Raw genomic sequence first — 20,282 nt, 5'->3', positions numbered from 1 at the left:
GTGGCTGCTGTCATTACTTGGTTTGTAGCCTCATCACTCCAGTCTCTGCTTCCCTGGTCACGTCGTCTTCTCTTCTGTGGGGTCAGATTTCCCCCTGCCTCTCTTTTATAATGACACATGCTTACACCTACTCAGGTAATTCAGGATAATCTCCTTGTGTCAAGATCCTTAACTTAATCACATCTGCAAAGTCTGTTTTTGCTTTATGGAGTAACATTCATATGTTCCAGGGATTAAGACATGGATATCTTTTGAAGGGTCATTTTACAGCCTACCACAGATCATAATGTACTGACACTTTGTTTTGCAAATCTTGCAATGGTCTTGGCCAAACAACGAAATACTTATTTGATCATAAAGAAATTAGTTGGTAATGATGGAATTTCAGGACCTAGTTTTGAGACATAATTTTGAGTAGAGGGCCATTCTATTATCTACCAAATCATATTATGCAAATGATATTACTTTACTTACATGTAAGAGGAGTCTTGCATGTTACTTATCTTCTCTCACTTCAGAGTTAAGAATTCAAGAATTTTGGTATCAATTGATGGGGAATTGAGAACCCAGATTCACTAAGTAGATTTTAAATATAGTCCAGATTAGCTCATTCACTCATTCCTTTATTAAGTGGACAGAGCATGTCCTAAGGACCAGACTCTTGCCTGAGTTCTGGGAAATCAACTTCCCATCTCTTCCATGTTGACCCCCCTTGCCCCCCAAGAAGAATCAGTGACTCTCTGTTCAGTTCTCTGCAGTACCTTGTATAATCCCCATGAGCCCCCATCACCTATGTCACTGGTATTTGTTTCACTGGTCCATTTTCTCACCAAACTGGGACTCCTCTTGGGTAGAAACTGTCTCAGTTCCTTGGATCCCTGGCACCCAGCAGCATAAATGTTGAAAATGTGTTGGATGGACCTTCCAAGGACCAACTTTAGGCAAAAGATCCTTATTGTTACTTGACTAACTTTGTGGACTTCCTATTAATATTTATTATTTTTCCAGTGCTCTTATACCTCATCACTTCTTTTCTTTAGATGACTGCTCTTGTCCTTTTCTTTTGGAGCCTCTACTTTGTTCTTCTTTCCCTCTCAGTTGCTTGTTCTTCTTTTTTCTCATCTGTTTTCTGGGATCTTTGTTTGATGCAGAACTAAAATGTGACTCACAATTGGCACTCTGAAGACCTTAAAATCTGTTTGGGAAAATATTCCTGAAGAGGAAATACTTATAAAAAGCTACCACTCACTTTCTCATGACTGCCAATATCTTTGGACCATTCCTGAATAGTGACACAGTGATAACTAAAGTCCCTCCCATGATTCCCTGGGAACCCACACAGCACCACCTTAGATCAGGCAAGTGGGGTCTATCTTTTTAATGCCAGTATTTCTGAAGAGCTATCAGTCACTGTCTCTAAGAGCATCTCTTAAAGGAGTCAGAGAAAGCGACCATTGGACAGACCAGTGGGTGAACATCAAAGGAAGGAAAAGACGAGACAGGAATTGATGAAAGCAGCAATGAGAATTAGGAAGGAGATGAGCCATCAGTGGTGGCAGCAACCCATGAAAAGTTCCTCAGAGGTAAATAGCAGAGAAAGCAGTAAAAGGTTCAGAGGAAGCACAGGAAAAAGTAAAAGACTGGAGCCATGGAAAGGACCAAGACTATACTAGAAAGCATGTAGGCTAAGCTGCTCTGACAGATACTCCAAAACTTTTAGGCTTATACAGAAGCTCATTTCTCTCTGCATGATGGTTTATAGATAGGAGGTGCTAGGAGCTGGTAGGCAGCTCTTATTCTTATCATGGGGTTTCTACCTAAGGGTCTAAAGTGGCTGTTTCAGCTCTTGCCATCTCAGCCAGTGGGATGGAGAAAAGCGACCAGGGGCGCACATGTCCAGTTGTTTGATAGGTGAAGTCTATGAGTGAAGCACACCATATCCACTCACAGCTCATTTGGCTGGAACTTTGATGCATGGCTAAACCTAAATGCAAGGAAATCTCTCTTGTCTTTAGCCGGGTAGCCATGTGCCCATATAAAAAAATCTATTATTACTGAAGGAAGGGAGAATTGATCTGGGGGATAACTGCTCCCTCCTGATATGAATAAATAGAGGCAATCAAGAGCCTTAAATGGTGCAGCACTTTGCTTTAAGCAAAAGAGTTGGCTAGATATTACAGACTGGGAAGTGAAAAGCTATAGACATAAATCAACTCTCTTCTAGCTAGAACTCTGTGTCTTTAAAAATCATATACATTGGAGCTACTATGTAACACCAAAAGATTGTATCCTTTTCCATATCTTGAAATGGCATCTTTCTTCTTCCCTCTCATTATCCCAGACTCTTTATTCTCCATGTATACAGAATTCATGCATCCTTTTCAAGGATTCTTCTCCCACCCCAACAGTTTCTTTCCATAATATGAAGCTCATATTATTTTCTTTCCATTAGGTCTACCTATTATAACTCTTATTGAAAGTGCCATTTTTTTTTTCCATTACATACTGTCTTGTATTGTTTTCAAAAACTTTCCAGGTATGTAATTTTTGCTTCTTCCTAAAATGCTATAATTTTCTTGAAGGCAAAAGCCCTCTCTAACTTCTTTTGCATTATCTGTAGTGCCTAGCATAGTGCAGGGGAGAGAGAGCAGGCACTCAATAGACAGTTTTTAATTTGTTTTATTTGCATAAAAATTGATACAGAAACTTCAGGTAGTGGATACCCCAAAGACCTCAGATACCAAAGCTAAGCTATCAGACCCAGATAGGTGATTAATTAAACAGATTCAAGAACTCAAAGACCACATCGGATTCCACCATAAGCAAGTATTTGAAGGGAAAATGGTTTTTTTGTTTACAAATCGAGATTTTACTGTACTTGCAAAGAGAGCTTTGCTTTTACACAAGTATAAAACTCCCTGACTATGGGAGATAATGATAGGTTTTTAGTGCTGAATATAGATTACTTCTATGTATCCAGAATCTAAATAACCAGAAAGCTCAACCAACTAGAAAAACAAAACAAAATAGAGCAGGTCAAAGACTTTTTTTGAAAAAAAAAAAGAAACTGGCAAGAGATGTCAGGTGTGACTTTAGATCCATCTGTATATCCCTTTATTTTTCTAGACTAAATACATACATACTCCTGGCAATTACCATTAATGTACTATAGGTTTCCGCTATATTTCATAATTGATGTTTTAAAAAATTGAATTGTGTTAAGTCTTAATTGATGATTTTCAATTGATAGACTATAATATACAATTATGGAAATTGTTATGAAATAAGTATTCTTTTCAGCATAATTGTTGGAATTATTTCTCATTCTTAAAAATTCCCAGTTATGCAAGATGGAAACATGATCACTGAGTTCCCCTCTTAGCCTTTAGTTGCCATTAAAATTCATTCTCTGTTTTAAGTACTTTGCTAGTTATCAAAATAATGTGAAGAGATGGAGCAAATGGGAATATATAAAACAGAAGAACAAATTCCCTGTGTATTTATTAGTTTCTATAAGGTATTCTAGGAAAAAAGTAGAATAATGTATAATATGCAGAAATTACTTGATCTTTGTAAATTTTGGCTTGTAAATTAAAAACACTGCAGTCTTCAGTGCCTTGTTTCTATTAAAGTTATTTAAAATTTAAATCTTAAAATAATTATTTTCTTAAACTATTAAATTTAGCTTTAATATTCAGTGTAAATTGAAAGATTATTGTAGCCTAAAATATTGATACAATGATACTAGTAAAAGCCTAGAGACTGATAACAGATGGATTCAGATTTCTAGTTATGTATCTAATCTTTTAACCCTTATACAATGTTTAAGATGAGCTTGTATATGTAGTTCCTGATTTCAAATAATTTCTTCTCTGTCTAGAGGACTAGACTCTTAGAAACTTCAAAACAGTTCAAATCTATGGAAATTTGTTGGGCTATTATTAAATCCCATCAAAATAGGTAGCTATTATACTATTCTTACCATTTTTGCAATCTGCCCATTTCTTTCTCCTATCCTTTTCTTTTTTTCAGAGACGGGGTACCTAATGTTAGTCTTATAAACTGATTTCTATCAAGATCCATGTATGAAACATATAATTGTTTTGTATGAATAATGCGCTTTTCACTGTTTCTGAGGAGCCATGCAATTTTAAATTAATTATAGATGAATTCTAAGTGGTCTAATCCCGCGGCTTAGATAAACTTAAAAACTGAAAAATGGCCAGTTAAATAAATAAACAGGTCCTGGTGTAAAGCAAAGAGTTAGAGTTTCTTTGACAGTTGTAGCATGTGCATCTGATCATTTTTACATGCATGTTTATTAGAGACTGCTGATTTAAGTTGGAATTTGCCATAGTATTTATAATTTACTGTATCAGATCCAAATTATATATTGTATCATATTTTATTACTATGTTCATTACATTGTTGGAAACAATGTAATTGTGTCCTAATAGAATATGAAAAAAGACTATTTCTCTTCAACTGGGACACATTTAGGTTTCTTTTTATCTTACTATTGATTTCCAAGAGTGCAAAATAATACTTTTCTGTCACAGTGCACGATTTCTCAGAGCCTGCCACAATGCTGAAGTTCTATCAAAGGCACTAGACTCTGAAAACATTATCTAAAGTGTTTTTGTTTCCCATTCCTTTATAAGATTAATTGAATAGAGCATTCTGATTAATGATTCCATTAATGAGACTAAATTGATATGATCAATTCTGGACTTAGTTTTTGAGGGAAGAGATTTCTGTCAACTGAAATGCTGAGGAATGATCCTCCATAAGTTTTTTATCTTTTAGGTTTATGTAAATCCAGGAAGATATTTTAACTTTGGTCATACTTCTGTCCATGAAGGTAGATACTCATGAAGTATCGTAAATAGAATTTTACCTTTAATGGAAAGGCAGGATTAATAAAGATACTGTTTTAAATAAACAAACTTGCCTTTGAAAGTTATTTCGCTACCTTGTAGCGTGTGTGTATATATGTGTGTGTTCAAGTAAGTCCTTTCAAAACATGAGATGTTTTGTTTTATATAGTTTTTGTATTATAAATGACAATTATTTAAGAACACCTTTTTTCATACTGAAGAAAAGAATGGAAAATATTAAATAATAATAAGTTCTCAGAGGGGCAAGAAAAAGGCTGCCTGAAAGCATTGCACGAATCATTGTCTCCACCTAGTGCTGACTTTCAGGAATTAAGACTCCAGAGTCCTTAATGATGCTGTAAAGTTCTAATTTATGTTATGCACATGTACAGTCATTATAGCTGGGCCTGCTAGTGCCATTATAGTTAAGAGTCTGTCAGTTTTTCATTTATAAAACATCATATTAAGAGGTCTATTGCTTTTACATAAAAGCTCACACTGTGCTGGAACTCTGCAGCCCAATGGCCTCTGCTGTATGTGAATGTTTATTAACAGTGTTATGTTGAACTTGACCAGCTCCTTTTAAAGACACCCTGATGGGGTGAAGTTACATAGGCATCTCATTCAGAAGGATGTATCTTTTCATCAATAACCTGTCCTTTACCTTATGGTAATCGCCCTACACGCATCAGACCAGTGGACATCTAAAAACTCTGTTGATGTGGCAGGCCCTGGATTTTTCACAGGCTATAGTTCCCACCCTATGGCACACAAGAGGAGACTAACAATTTTGGCTACTAATGGGAGGAAAGCAGGAGAAAGTAGTTTCATGGAAGTCAAATGAAGTCAGGTCAAGTCAAGAAAGTGTTTTAAAAAGGAGGGAATGATCATGTTGGACCCTGATGTTAGTTCAGTTATGTCTTGAGAAATGACCTTTTTGGCTTTAGTGATGTTAAAACCCTGATGGGGCATTTTCACTGGAGTTTCTGAGATCTCTAAAAAATCTAGTTGGAATTGGTTTAAGAGAAAAAGGGAGGAGAAGAAGAGGAGATGAGTCTTTTACGGAATTTGCTGTAAGGGGACACAAAGAGATAAAGCAACAGCTGGAGGTGGACAGTGGGGTATAGAGAAAGTTTTTTTTTTTTTTTTTTTTTAAGATATCAAGCTGTCAGACATTATGCAGATGGAATGACCAGAAAGGCAGGAAAATTAATAGTTCAGGGTGGGAGCAAAGTCCTAGATGAGAGAGGATAAGGATCTAGCCAACAAGCAGAAGTGTTGGCCTTAGATCGGAGCACGGTAGCAGGAGGTCAGGTTCTAGGCTGGTAAAGAGCAAGTCTTTCCTGCCACCACCCCTCAATATCCAGGCCCCAAGAACTTCCAGCAAGCTTTGGGGATACCTGGGCCCTTGTACAGAGGGTTGGATATTGCAGATGGTTCTGATGAGCCTGGGCAAGCTCAGAAAACTTTTAGACTCAGATGACCATCACGTGTGCTAGAAAATTATGGGTGGTGGGCTGCTTCTCTATTCTCATTCATTAATCAGTGATTTATTATATTAATAAATGTCCATCATTTCATTTCTAGGCTGACTATTACTTAGCTATAGTGATTATTCTCTTTCCATAATGTTAAATTTTATTTGCTAATATTGATTTAGGAATTTCACATCTTTGATTTTAAGTAAGATTGTTCATTCACTTCTTAAATTACCAGTGACTGACTTTATTATGAAGCTTATCTCCCATTCGTGGAATGAATTAGCTGTTTCTATATCTTTATGGTTTAGAATGTTTTATATAGTACGAAAATGATCTGTTCCATGCCCTGTGAAGTTATATGAGCAAGAGCATACTTTCTATTTCAAATCTTTAAGGGTTTTCAAAAATTATTGCTTCAAAAGTTGTGTATTTATTAACATATACATGCATAATATACTCTTTTAATCTTCTCTATGCTAAATATTTTGCTTGATTTTTCTATTTGGCTTGTATATTTTTTAATCTAAATTTATTTGCATGAGATTTGCTATTTTACTTTTCATTTCAAAAACATTTCTTTAAGTTCTACTAATAGTCTAAATATTTTCTAATTCTTTATTTATATTTGAATCTTTACTACTTTCTTTCATCTGTTTTCCATGGGCTATATTTAAAATAAATTATTGAGTTGAATGCTTTATTAATTTCCCTTCTCTGTTTAGCTCTTAATAAATAAGCATTTAACATTATAAATTTATCTTTGAATATAATTCTAAATGTATTCTTAAGTTTTCATGATTATTATTTTCATTGCTTGCTAAATAGGTATTGATCATGTCATTTTTCTCCCCTTGTCTGGTATAATAGTATTTTGGGAGAGAGAGTGTGTTTTTAAAATTATCTTGTGGTTGAAATTGTGAAATTTAAACTTTCATTTATATCTAATTTTGTGTCATTTGCCTCAAAGTGTAGCTTGTTCAATTTTTATTTTAAAACTGTATTGAAGTTTAATTTGTTAGTGTGTGGAAATATTACAATGTTTCAAGGATTATTGAGAAAGACACATTTTCTGTTAACAGACTAGAATGTCTATAAGTAAATGGTCATACTTACATTTACTAGTTTTAGCAGTCAAGTATTTTATGTCCTTACTTGTTACTTAAAAAAAGTTACCTACATCTGTGACTCTATTTCTGTTTTGTAAATAAATTCATTTGTACCAGTTTTTTAGATTCCTCATATAAGTGGTACAAGGGCGGAAGGGGTGAAGGGGGAATAAATTGGGAGACTGGGACATTGACATATACACACTACTATATATAAAAAAAAAACTAATAAGGACCTACAGCATAGCACAGGGAACTCTACTCAATACTCTGAAATGGTCTATATGGGAAAAGAATCTAAAGAAGAGTGGATATATATATATGTAAAACTGATTCACTTGGCTGTACACCTGAAACTAACACAACATTGTAAATCAACTATACTCCAATGAAAATTTTTAAAAATTTACCTAGTAGTTCATAATCTGTTGGTGATGTAATGACGTCTCCCACAGTGATTATGTATATGTTGGTTTCTCTTTAAATGTCTAAAAAGTTTTGGTTGATTTTTTTTCTGTTAGTATTGTTATTTATGTCATTGTTATTATAAATTGACTGTTACTCTACTTTGTCTTCTGCCTCAGATTCCACTGTCTATTATCCTAATTTTTAAAAATGTATTCTTTCATTAAAAATTACTTTTACTTATGCCTCTTGTACACAGTAAATTATCAGATTTGGGTTTTAATTCAAACTGAGTTCTTGCCTACCTAATAAGAAGTACTCAATGAATATTTTAAAGTGATAACCTTGCTAAATTCCTTTTTGTCTTTTATTTTGTTTTAGGTGGGCCATAAAACATGAAGGGACTGGTAAGCCAGGCCAGTGGAAACATTCCAGAGTTGAAAATCCTCTCTGGAATAAGCTTACCTACATGTGGCCAGTCCTTCCCAGTGGCCAACTTAATGAGGTTGTACTGCTTAGTATAAGACATCATTGTTGAGCCTTATTTTAAGTACCAGTATGTGGTCAATGTGTGTGAAAATTTCCATGAAGTTTTTGATTTGCAGTTGTTAGGTGCAAGTGATCAACTGATGCTGTTGTTCTATCAATTAATTAGAAAGATGCCTTTAAGTCATCCAATATGGAATGGATATGGAATTTATTTCTTCTTGTAGTCTGTCATATTTTGCTTTATATATTTTGAAATTTAGTTCTAGACACACGCATGTTCAGAAATATTATATCACCCTGGTGAATTGAAACTTTTATCATTATGTAGACTCTCTCTAGCTCTAGTAAAATTTTCAATTATCCAATACGAATAGAAATATCTCAGCTTTTTTTGTTGTTGTTATTTGCCTTATATATCTTCTTTCTATCCTTTTACTTTTTATATTTGTATAGTCTTCTGTTTTAGGGGGACTCTTCAGTAATCAGCATATAGTTAATTTTTAAAAATGGTCAGACAATCTTCATTTCTAAACCAAGGGATTTAGTCTTTTCTATCTATTGTAATGACATATATATTTGGATTATTATCTGCTTTTCTCTGTTTCATTTTTCTCCATTCTATATTCTTTTAGGTTAATATTTTTTCTCGTATTTTTCCCATTTACTAGATTGGAAATTATATCCTCTATTTCCATTTTTTTTGTTATTACTTTGAACATGTTAGCTTGCATATGTAAATGATAAAAATCTAAAGTTAACAAATATACTTACTCTTATCTCAAATAATTGAGAACATTAGAATGCTTTAACATCAGTTGTCTGATTTGTAACTTATACACTATTATTGTCATCTATTTTAGTTTTATCTTTAAAAAATTTCCACAAGATATTAACATTGTTGTATGTGGTTAATATTAATTTAGATTTACTCCTAATTTTTTCTCTTTCTTCTTTTAAGTCCTTGTTATATCTCAGTCCTTCCAACTGGGGTTACTTTCCTTTTGCCTAGTATACCCTTCTTTTAGTTTTTGGTAGCAAACAGTTTTTACTTATCTTAGATTACTTACAAATTTATTTTTAATTTTACTTTTACTAAGTGAACTTAGTCTTTTATTTTGCCCTCATTCACGTAAGGTATTTTCACTTAGCAAACTGAAGACATCATCACTGACTTTGCTGTTTTTGAGGAGTCAGCTATCATTATGAATATTCTTCTTTTGAAGGCAATCTGTCTTTTCTCCCTGACTGCTTTTAAAATCTTCTCTCTTCTTTGGGTCTCTTCAGTTTTATCATTATATATTCAAGAAGGGATTTCTTTTTATTTTTCCTGCTCAAGGTTCTTGAATCTGTAGATTGATATCTTGCATCATTTCTGAAAAATTATCACCCATTATATTTTCAAGTATTATCTCTCTTATCCCCTCTGTTCTTTATAGAAAACTCTGATTAGGTGTATGCTAGACCTTCTCATTTTGACCTTCATGTCTCTTAACCTCTCTTTTATATTTTCCATTTCCTTGCCTCTTTATGATGTATTTTTGGATCATATTTTCAGACATTTCTTTCAGATTATTAATTTTCTCTTCATCTTTATCTAATGTGCTTTAAACTCCAAGTGAGGTCAGCCCACGGTATGAATTCTTAATGAAGATTATTTTTTCTTCCACACAGAGAAAATGTTTGAGATGGTCTATTTTACTTGCAACCACTGAGAGTTATTGTCTCTGGTTTGCCTTTTCAATGAAATTTATCCTTTTGTGGTTCTTGTTTTATGAGAGGAGAGGGTCTCCTGTTAGACTTCCCACCTTGGCTGGGCCCTGAAATTTGTCTCCTGCCACCCTTCCCCTCAAGACCATGGAAACAGAATTTTGCTGGGTTTGGAAAATTCCCTCTCAAGATAAAGATCCAGCTTCAGCACTCTGTTTACCATCTCTGGGTCTCTAGTATGTCTTGCTTTATTGCTAGGTCAGCGATATGTTCCAAAAGATTTTTTAAAAATATTTTATCCTGGTTTTTAAAAAAATATTTTATCCTGATTTTTTAAGTTGTTTTGTCAAATTTTCTGGTCTCAATCAAGTTTTTTCTTTCCCTTTAAATCACAATTCTCTATGTGTCCTCAATGATTGAATCAATGAGTCTCAGCACTTTAGGGGAAGGACAGATGGAGTCATTCCAGCTGAAACCAAGAAGTCATTGTTTAGAGCCCCAAATATGCCCTAATATTTAGACTGTAGTGAAACAACAGTCTAGAAATCTGAGGCTTTTTTTTTTTTAGAGAGAAATGAGCTCTTCAAAATACCAGAGGCAAAAAAAATACCAGAGGCTGTGGTTTGGGTAGCCTGAGCCAGTAGCTAGATGAATTATATGCCTAAGACTCAGGGTTTGCAGCATAGTGAGAGCCAACATGGAGCCAGGGGTGGAGGGGTGGCACAGAGACAAATAGGCCCAGCATAGGCCAAGAAAAAAAACTGTGAGTTGTGCTAATTGTAGGCTTTTCTTCAGAGGTTTAGGAAGGCTAAAACCTAGAGAGCAGAAAGGATAGCTTACTTCTCAACTGGAGGTGAACAGGTATCAGCAGGTTGCCCAGTATCCAAAGAGGATAAGAGCACATCCTTAGAGATCTTTGAGGATCAAGGACAAGTACCACATATAGACCATGAACCCCTTTTCCCAGTGGTACATGGTTTATTGAACTTTCATCTATGCCCAGAAACCACACTGAGGAAGGGGAAAGGAAGGGTATATCCTTGAAAAGAAATAACAGTTCTGATAAGAAGTTTGAACGTTTAATTTGACTCAATATGTATCCAAAAGTACAGAGCTAAAAACTAGACAAAAAAGGCTTTTCCAAATTGGCAGAAATGGGGACACTTCCAATTGGAATATTAAGTTTCCCACCTGCCTGGATGTGGACAGGCATGCCTCATAAGGAAGTGTACTTTCTTATACAGGGAAAGAGAACAATTTATAATTATTGTAGACTTCACAGATATTGTGCTTACATTTTTTTTCAGCCTCAGTATACAGGTAAAGTAATTCAGTTAACTAATTAATTGACTTAAATGATGAATGGTAATTATATTAGGAAATCTAACTAACCATATTCCTTTTAACATTTACCTTTAAAAACAATAAATTTTGGCTAATAGTCCTAGAATTTGACAACTAAATGATCTTAGGAATGAAAATGGATTGCCCCACAGTTCTCTAGCCATTCAAACAGAACAGTAGCTTTTGGGTGAAATGGTTAAGAGTCACTGTACTCCAACAAAACCCTGGCTTTGACTTGTAAACCGAACCGAAAGGACTAAGGCACTAATTAGCTAAAGTGAGAAAATAGACCATGTATTTCAAAATGACTCAGCCTAAGAATCCTCTTATTTTTGAAATGTTTGAGGAAGAGAAGAAAACACTTACCAAGCAGAGACAAGAGACAGTTCTCATTCAAATTCAATGCTCTCTACTTGACTGCAAGTCTGGATTCATCTTATGTGAAGGACCATATTTTCTTCTCAGCCCCACTTCCACATAATTGACTTTTTAAGCAAAAAGATGATCTTTATCTATGTAGTAATTAAGCACAATTACTTTTTCTTGGAAGAGACTTTACATATAAATAGACTGTAATTAGGAAATGTGATATTCATATTGTGGGATTCAGAATACTTTGATCATTATAAGCATATGTGTTAATTTTATTCCAGATTTAATCTACCAACTTTATTACTTATCTAACCACTATTTATTATATATTTAGGCAATGCAGACAAAACAAGAAAGGAGATAGACATGGTCCTTACCTTCATGGAGCTTACAGTTTAAGAAGTATAGGCTGTGTGTCAAAAAGGAAGGAACCAGAAAAGGACAAAGGCAGACTCTGTGAATAAAGGACAAAGAAGGGAGAGAAAGAAGAACTCACAGAAAAAGTTTGGTGTCCCATCTCGAGGCTGTTTGCTGAGCCAGTTTGTTCAGTCAGACAGTTAGTATGAGGAAAGTTAGCTAGGCTGATTGTCTGAATGGGCTTGAAAATTAAGTAAAAATATTGAATCTAAAAAAACTATCTAAGAAACACTACCCTGAGTGAGATTGAAAGTCTCCTGCTAATTCCTTGACTAGAACTTTTCAAAAGAGAATGATGACCAAGGGAAGATTTCAGGAAATATGTACAATGAGAATTATTTTTGTGGTGACTCAGAGTACATTAATACCAAACTATTTACCTCTCTCAGTGGTGGCAGCTGATTTCACCTTTTTCTCCTTGTTAAATATTATTCATTCTAAAAGGCAATTGATGTTATGTTTTATGAGCAAATAAGATTTCATGTATCTTGGTACATCAGTATTTTAAAAATATGTTAAAACCACAAGTTTAATGAATTATTTTGGTTAATTCTGTGACTAACTTCACTGGAATAATTTCTAGAAACTCAGGTTATTTGTCACCCTTATAGGAGAAGTTATAAATTGAGAAGTTGTACTTCTTAACATTTAATGGTAAAATGCAATGGATTTTCATATTCAAGGATGAAATCATTGCAAAAAGTGAATCTAAAAAGACTTAAAATTTTAGAATGAGCCACTGGATAGTGATTTTAATCTCTCTAAATTACTGAAGTAAAATATATCTATTTGGAGGGGCCCATGTTAAACAAAGCATGTTAAAAGTACATATTTTATTAATCTGTTAAGAGATGATGATAGCTAGTTGTCAGTATGAAGGGAGGAAAAGGAGATGTAGGAAGGCCCGAGAGAAAAAATTGAAGAATCTATTCATTTATTAATAATAAATAGATAAGGGAGGGCCAATTTGACTAAGAAATTCAGATCACTGGTTAAGAGCTGAGCTCCCAAAAGAAGCACAAGCTGCCTCTGGTTGTGAGAGAGAGATGAAAAGGAAAAAGCAGAATTATCAACGTAAGGGAGCACCACAGCTCATCAAGGTCTGCTGACCATGCAGCTGTGCCGCGGAATAGTGTGAACACGTAGAAAACCAAAATGAAATGAATGGGAACATTAGAATTCCAATGGAGAAAATGGAAGGAAAGGAAACAGCACTCTAGTCAGTTTAATCCATGTTTTTGTTGTCCTTCATTATCCTGACACCATATTTCTCTATTTCTATGAAAGACAATGTAAAAGTGCCTTAAACATTAGAACAAGGTTTGAGGTAGCTTGAGAGAACTGCCAGTGATAGCTCATACATTTGGAAAGTTTGGAAACTCATGATAATTTTTCATCTCTTTGGATTGAGTTTCTGTGATGTCATGTTAAAAAGAGAAGACTCTTGGCATTCATTCATCTAACTGGAACGCAAAGGAAGCCATCTGAAATCAGCAGTGCTGCGGTGGTGTTAAAGCCACTGTCTGCAGTGGTTACCACCTGTTATGAGACACGTTTAGTAAGTGAAAGGATCTAAAAATAACTAGGAGCTAAGATAGCACATTTCAGATAAAGTCATCAGAGTTATGGCATGTTTAGGATATTGAAAAACAATCTTAGTACTGCATCTTAACTCTATGAACTCAGACTGACTTCTCACAGACTAAGCTCAAGGGAGAATTGCCTTTCCCTTCCGTGGTTCCGAAAGAAAGAAAAAGGGGAAATATTAGCTATTTTACACCAAGACGTCAATGTGACAGTCATTTTTTAATGAGAAGACTGTTCTTCTTTCTCCTCCACCAGTTCAACCCTTGCTACATGATGGTTTGTCTAAAACTAGTACAAATGTTGATTTGCTCTGAATTGCTTAATATTTTTGTTGTGGAAGAATTACAGGTCCGTCTTGAACTTACTTCTTGAAGAATTATACAACTCCACTCTTCCACCACCACTCATATTAAGTAAAACCCTTATACCCTTATAGGAAAGTTTCAAATGAAAATATACAATGTTTGTCATAACCTTTGGTATTTCTTCTCAGTAACAGAAGTAAGGGAAAGTGACCCCATGTTTCTCCATTCATAATAATAGACACATATCTAAATAAATACTACCCTCTGCAGTTTAAATTCTATTCAGGTAAAAGATTCTCAGTGAAGGTCAAGAATACAGTAAAACTTCATTAATTCAAATTTTGCTTATTTAGAAGTAAAATAAGTTAGACTCATGGTATGCCACTATTATGAACACATTTACTAAGCAAAATATTATACAAAAATTAAAAAGGAAAAAGCATTAGACTGAAAAACACTCACTCATGAGAGTTTTAAACATTTATATCGCTTTTCTCCTAATTAAATGCAATTAATGTTATTTACTGACTCATCTTGCAAACAAATTAAAGCATTATAATTAGATACCATTTCAGAAGATTTAATCTTCACAACTTTCAGATATTTTTTATATTTATTTAAAACACATTTCCTTGAACTATATGATTGTTGAGTATAATTGCAAGATTCTAATAGCTTTTCAAGGGAATATTAATTAGTAAATTATTACTTACTGTACTAGCTTTAAAAAAATGTTCTCCCCTTCTGTAAGCTAAAGGCCATGTGTCTTGGTTTGTACTGGTCTAACGTGCCAGCACATCTCCCCAACCCGTGTGTATCTGTATCTTGGTCATGTCAGAAGGACACTGACAGGACACTAGGACCACCTCTGCAGTGATTGCCTGAACTTTTTGCCTGCCCAATATGGCTCCCCCTTTTTGGGGGTATTGGTACCTATATCCCCTTTAGGAAATTTCCTCTATTTTTAGTTCATGTGGATTATGGTATCTTTGCTTAGGGTCCTCAGAAAGAGGAGCCTGAAGCAAATGGCTTATGTGCTACTACTTAGTCAGGGAGTGCAGTCCCAGGGAGCAAGAGTAAGGGACAAGCAGAGAAGGAAGAAGAGCCAGTATAAGAATGTGCTATCAAGCTGTCCTCCAAGGAGCCTTTTAAACAGTGTTCTTAGGAGAGTTTCTCCTGGAGAAGAAAGAGGGAAGAATTTATCCATCAGCTTCTGTCTCTCTTTGGTCAAAGGTTTGCCCAAGGTTACAGAACTGGAGTGGTGGGTTAAAGATTCAAATGCAGGAAGTCTGGCTCTAGAGCCCTTGGCCATTCATCAGATGGTCTCATAAATGTTAGTCATTGATAAGAACTAAGGAGAAAGTAGAAGCAAGGATAGCGGGCAGGGCAGGGTTTGGAAATTTTCAGTTGACAAGGGATGTGGCTTCACTGAGGTGATACTTGAGTAAAGACCTGAAGATCAATCAGATCTCTAGGAAAAGAGCATTCCAGGAAATGCATAGAACCTGAGATGCTGTGTCTGATGGATAATGAAGTAAATGTGGCAGCAGCAGTGTGAGTGAGGGGAGAGCAGCAGGACATAAGGCCAGAGAGAAGAGAGGGGGTACAGATCATGCAGGGCCTTGGGCCATTGTAAAACCTTTGGCTCTTACTCCAAGATGGGAAGCCATTGACAGGTTAGGAGCAGAGAAGTGATATGCTTTGACTGAGTATTAATAGAATCATTAGGATAATAGTGCAAAAAGGGGCTAAGGTAGGAGCAGGAATAAGCAGTTATAAGCCTTTTGCAATCTCTAGGTGAGAGAAACTAGTGTCTTTGTCCGGGGTGGTGGGAGTGGAGGTGATGAAGAGTAGTTGGGCCCTTGATATATTTTGAAAGTGGAAGCAGGTTCTGCTGATGGATTAAGTAAGAAATAAGTAACTAAATAAATAATTAGAAAAGGCCCTATATTGAGAAATTTGAAAAGATATTTTGACTAACTCATGGGCTAATGAAGAAATCCTAATGAAAATTTTAAAAGGAAATATTTAGAACCAAAGAAAAATATGTGAGATGCAGCTAAAGCATACTTGAAGGAAATTTACAACCTTAAATATTTATATTAAAAGAGAAGAGAGAACTAAAATTTAATAATTAAGTATCCAACTCGAGAATTTAGGAAAATAACAGCAGAATGCACTCAAAGAATTAGAAGGAATTATCAATAGTTATAGGAGAAATCGATATATGATAAGTATAAAACAGAACCAACAGAGTCAAAAAATTGGTTCTTTTAAAATATTAATAAAATGTATATACTTGGCCAAACTGATCAATAAAAAAAAAAGCAAAGGCAAATAATATTAGGAACAAAGAAAAAGATATAAGTATAGATGCTGAGAAATTAAGAAAATAATAAAAGGATATTATAAGTAAATTTATGTTAATAAATAAACTTAAAATAAATAAATGGCCAAATTCCTGGACAAAAGTAATTTAACAGAAGAATCAAGAAGAAATAGAAAGCCTGAATAGTCCAATAATCACAGAAAAAAATAGAATCAGTAGTTAAAAATCTCCCCACGAAGAGAACACCATTACCAAATAGTTTTATTGGCAAATTCTACCAACATATAAGAAACAAAATTTAGAATATTACAAAAGAAGTAACACTTCCCACCTCATTTCATGAGGCTAGGATAAACTTGATACCAAACCTTGATGAGGATAGTTTAAGAAAATTACGTGTTAATATCATTTATGAACATACAAGCAAAATCCTGAAGAAAATTTAGCAAATTAAATACAGCAATCTGTAAAAAAGATAATACACTGTGACCAATTTGGATTGATCCAGGAATGCAAGATAAGCTTAAAATTTAAAAAAATTAATGTAACTAATATAACCAATGAAAGGATAAATAATATGAGTACATCTCAATAATGTAGGAAAAAGAACTTTACATACCTCCACATACATTCAAGAAAAAAAATCTTAACAAAATGGGATTGATAGGAAATTACTTAACCTGCTACAGAGTATTGCAGTCTTAAACAGACTTTAAAAAAACTAATTGAGCTGTTTCTTAAATGTATATGACGTGGTAAAGGGCCAACAAGAGCCAATTTCCAAAGAAGAATAATAAGGTAAGGGTACTTGCCCTGCCAAATATCAAGATTTACCAGATATAATCAACACAGTATGGTACTGGACAGGGAGAGAGAAATTGACAAATTGAAGAAAATAGAACACACAGAAACAGACCCACACTTAAATGGAGGTGTCATATTTTATAAGATGGTTACTGCATATTAATGCGAGAGTAATTGCTGCCAGGACAAAAGAAAGAGAGAGAGAGAGAAAGAGGAGAGAGAGAGAGAGAGAAAGAAAGAAAGAAAGAAAGAAAAGAAAGAAAAAGGAAGGAAGGAAGAAAGGAAAGGAGGAAAGAAGGAAAGAAAGGAAGGAAGAGAGGGAAGGATGGAGGAAGGAAAGAAAGACCTTGGACCTTGCCTAACATCATCTCTGATCATCCCTTCCCTCATTTAATCTCCTTCCACAAATGTCTATTTCTGTGAATGGCAATACCATTTAGCCAGTTGCCCAAGCTACAGACCTGGGAGCCATCCTTGCCTCTTTTTACTCCCTGAACATCATGTTCTATTAATTCTCAAGTTTGATACATACACTGTCCCATCCTTTTACCCTTCCTTTACTGCACTAACTCCTACTAAGACTTCCGATCTCTTACATGGCATTTCTGAGTTAGGTTCTACTCAGTGGTCCCATCACACCTTGTACCCTGTTGTTATTATACTCACGTTATTGCAATTGCCAGTTTATTTCTAGGTAAGTTTCTGAGCATTCCCTAGAAATTCCTCGACTATGAGTATCCAGTCTTGTTCATAGTTTAATTTCCAGTGTCTAGCACTGTGCCTGGAATATAGGAAACAATTATTAAATATTTGGATAATGCATGAATTAATAACTAAATAAATGTGTGAATGATGGCTACAAAGTAACCAAATTCTACAACTGAAATACCTGAAATTTGTTTAAGCTTTATCATTCACTCATCTCACTCTGTTTTTTAAGTGTTCCCCAAACAGATTTAGTTTAAGACAATATTATTTCGGGTTGTAAAACCACTTTTCATACATTCTTCCTTTCTTCACATTGATTAGAGATATTTTATACAGGAGCAAAAAACATTCCAAATTAATTCAGTTCTGTATTTCCAGAATGATGTTTCTCTGAAAGAGAATAAATCTTCCATGTCGTAACACAGCACAGGTTGTACATACATTTTAAAAATTGCTATCTTTCCTCTTTATTAAAATAAAACATTAATTAGAATTGTCTGGAACATCTTTAGGTGCCCAATACGTGTTTGATGAATGAATAAAAGATTAAAGGTATAAGCAAGTGTGCTTATTTTTTTATATATAGGAATGACTCTTCCTATTCATTTATTATCAATTTTCTTGTCATTTCTTTCTGAAGGAGTTTGATTGGCCAATAGAAGGGCTGCTTCTTCCAAACAGTCCTCCCATGAAGAAACCCATCTCTAAGACACTGGAGCAATATGTCCCTGTGAGACTCAGAGTTTTGCGGAATGGAGACAAGAACAAAACCAGAGCCCTTATTATAATCAGTCCAGACATCTCACCTAGGCGGAAAACGCAGTAAGAACAACTTGTTCATTTTTTGCATCAAGCATACTTTCTAATTTCTACAGATTTTTGTCTTCTTGATTACAGATGTTTTTCTGGGGGAATTTTGTGTTTATTCTTTAAAAAGGGCTCCCATATTGATATTTGGAGGTAAAAATAGATACTAAAATTCATTTAGTTTCTATGTTAGGAACTTAATTTGAACAATGGTGACTTAGACTGGCCATGAGAGAACATGAGTTAGAAATAAGTAGTTCTGATAAAAAAAGTTTTATGATCAATATCTATTTTGAATTAGCATTATTGTTTGGGTTTATTAATGTATTTTGAAATAAATGAGCTCATAAACTGCTTCTTAAATCTAATTTTGTAATGTCTTATTTAAGTTAGTATTTACTTTGTTATTATTTGCATTATTTAAGTTATTACACACAATTATTTACATTTAGATCTTTGGAATATTTAATGAACAAATATAGTTCTCATATAAAACTTTACATAATTTATATCCTTGCCTTGGAATAACATTTTAAAAGTTTACCATCCTAGAAAAGCATCGATCTGCCCTTTAGCTTACGTTATGAGGTTGGAATAAAATCTTCCCAAACACCCAGTATTTCTCCAACATTGGAGAAAGTCACCTGCTGTATTTTCATTACATTTTATGACAAAAGGAATCAGAGATCAGGGCAAAACTCTGATGTAAAGAATGAATTAAACACATTGTTTCTCATTATAGCTGTGATATTACCTCTTGACCTTTCTTTTGAGATGTTTAGAATATTTGAGGCTGCTGATAATAGTTTAATATTACTTTCTTCACATTGATTAAATATACTTCATACATCACTGAACAATGAGTAACATTCAGATCGGCTGTCCACTGAACTGCCTATAAAGATGATAAAGTAAAAAATTAATCTCCAAAGTAAAGTCAACCCTGAAATTGAAATCTTTGACGCATACATTTCATAATTAGCTCATTCTACTAGACGTAAAATGTGAGGGTAATGCCCTTAAAGTAGTATATGACTTTTTTTTTAACGTGAAAAATTAACAAGTAATTTCTGTCCCTTCCTATCTTTGTGTGTCTCAAAATTATATAGAGATTTAATCTGATCAATTCTCTGTTTTAAAATGCATGATTCAATCAGGTAATCCAAACGTAATTGAGAGATTTGTTAATTTGGACAGCTATTCTAGTAAAGAGTATGTGAAATTCTCTGCTAAGTTCACGGAACAGTGTGTCCTGGTTAATCAAATATTCACTTTGTTCTCTACATGAATTAATTATTCCCAAATAATTAAAATACACTGGCATACATTTGACATCAAAACTCTACTAACTATAGTTTAATTTTTCTTGGCTGATTCAGAAAATTTTCTACAGGATCATCAATAGCATTCCCCACACCTTCCCCCCAACCTTTCTGTAAGTTCTGGTAACAGAAGATTTAAATAGGGAGTGTTTTGGCTAACATTACATTTGAACACTATATCTTTCATTTAATAAAATATAAAGATTCTAAAAATACACAATT

The 20,282-nt window shown here is 34.2% G+C and overlaps 1 protein-coding gene across 1 annotated transcript in view; it reads left to right on the top strand.

Moving 5' to 3' along the window:
- Positions 1-20,282, top strand: part of DCDC1 (doublecortin domain containing 1) — a 445,514-nt gene that overhangs the window by 350,374 nt on the left and 74,858 nt on the right. The window contains exons 20-21 of the mRNA XM_036860073.1: positions 8,251-8,374; positions 18,572-18,753. Of these exons, the coding sequence (XP_036715968.1) occupies positions 8,251-8,374; positions 18,572-18,753 (306 nt within the window). The remainder of the gene's footprint in view (positions 1-8,250; positions 8,375-18,571; positions 18,754-20,282) is intronic.

The sequence above is a fragment of the Balaenoptera musculus genome, chromosome 8 (genome assembly GCF_009873245.2).
Source record: "Balaenoptera musculus isolate JJ_BM4_2016_0621 chromosome 8, mBalMus1.pri.v3, whole genome shotgun sequence".
Taxonomy (NCBI): domain Eukaryota; kingdom Metazoa; phylum Chordata; class Mammalia; order Artiodactyla; family Balaenopteridae; genus Balaenoptera; species Balaenoptera musculus.
The sequence above is the reverse complement of the archived record's forward strand: the minus strand, read 5'-3'. Positions and strand labels throughout refer to the sequence as shown.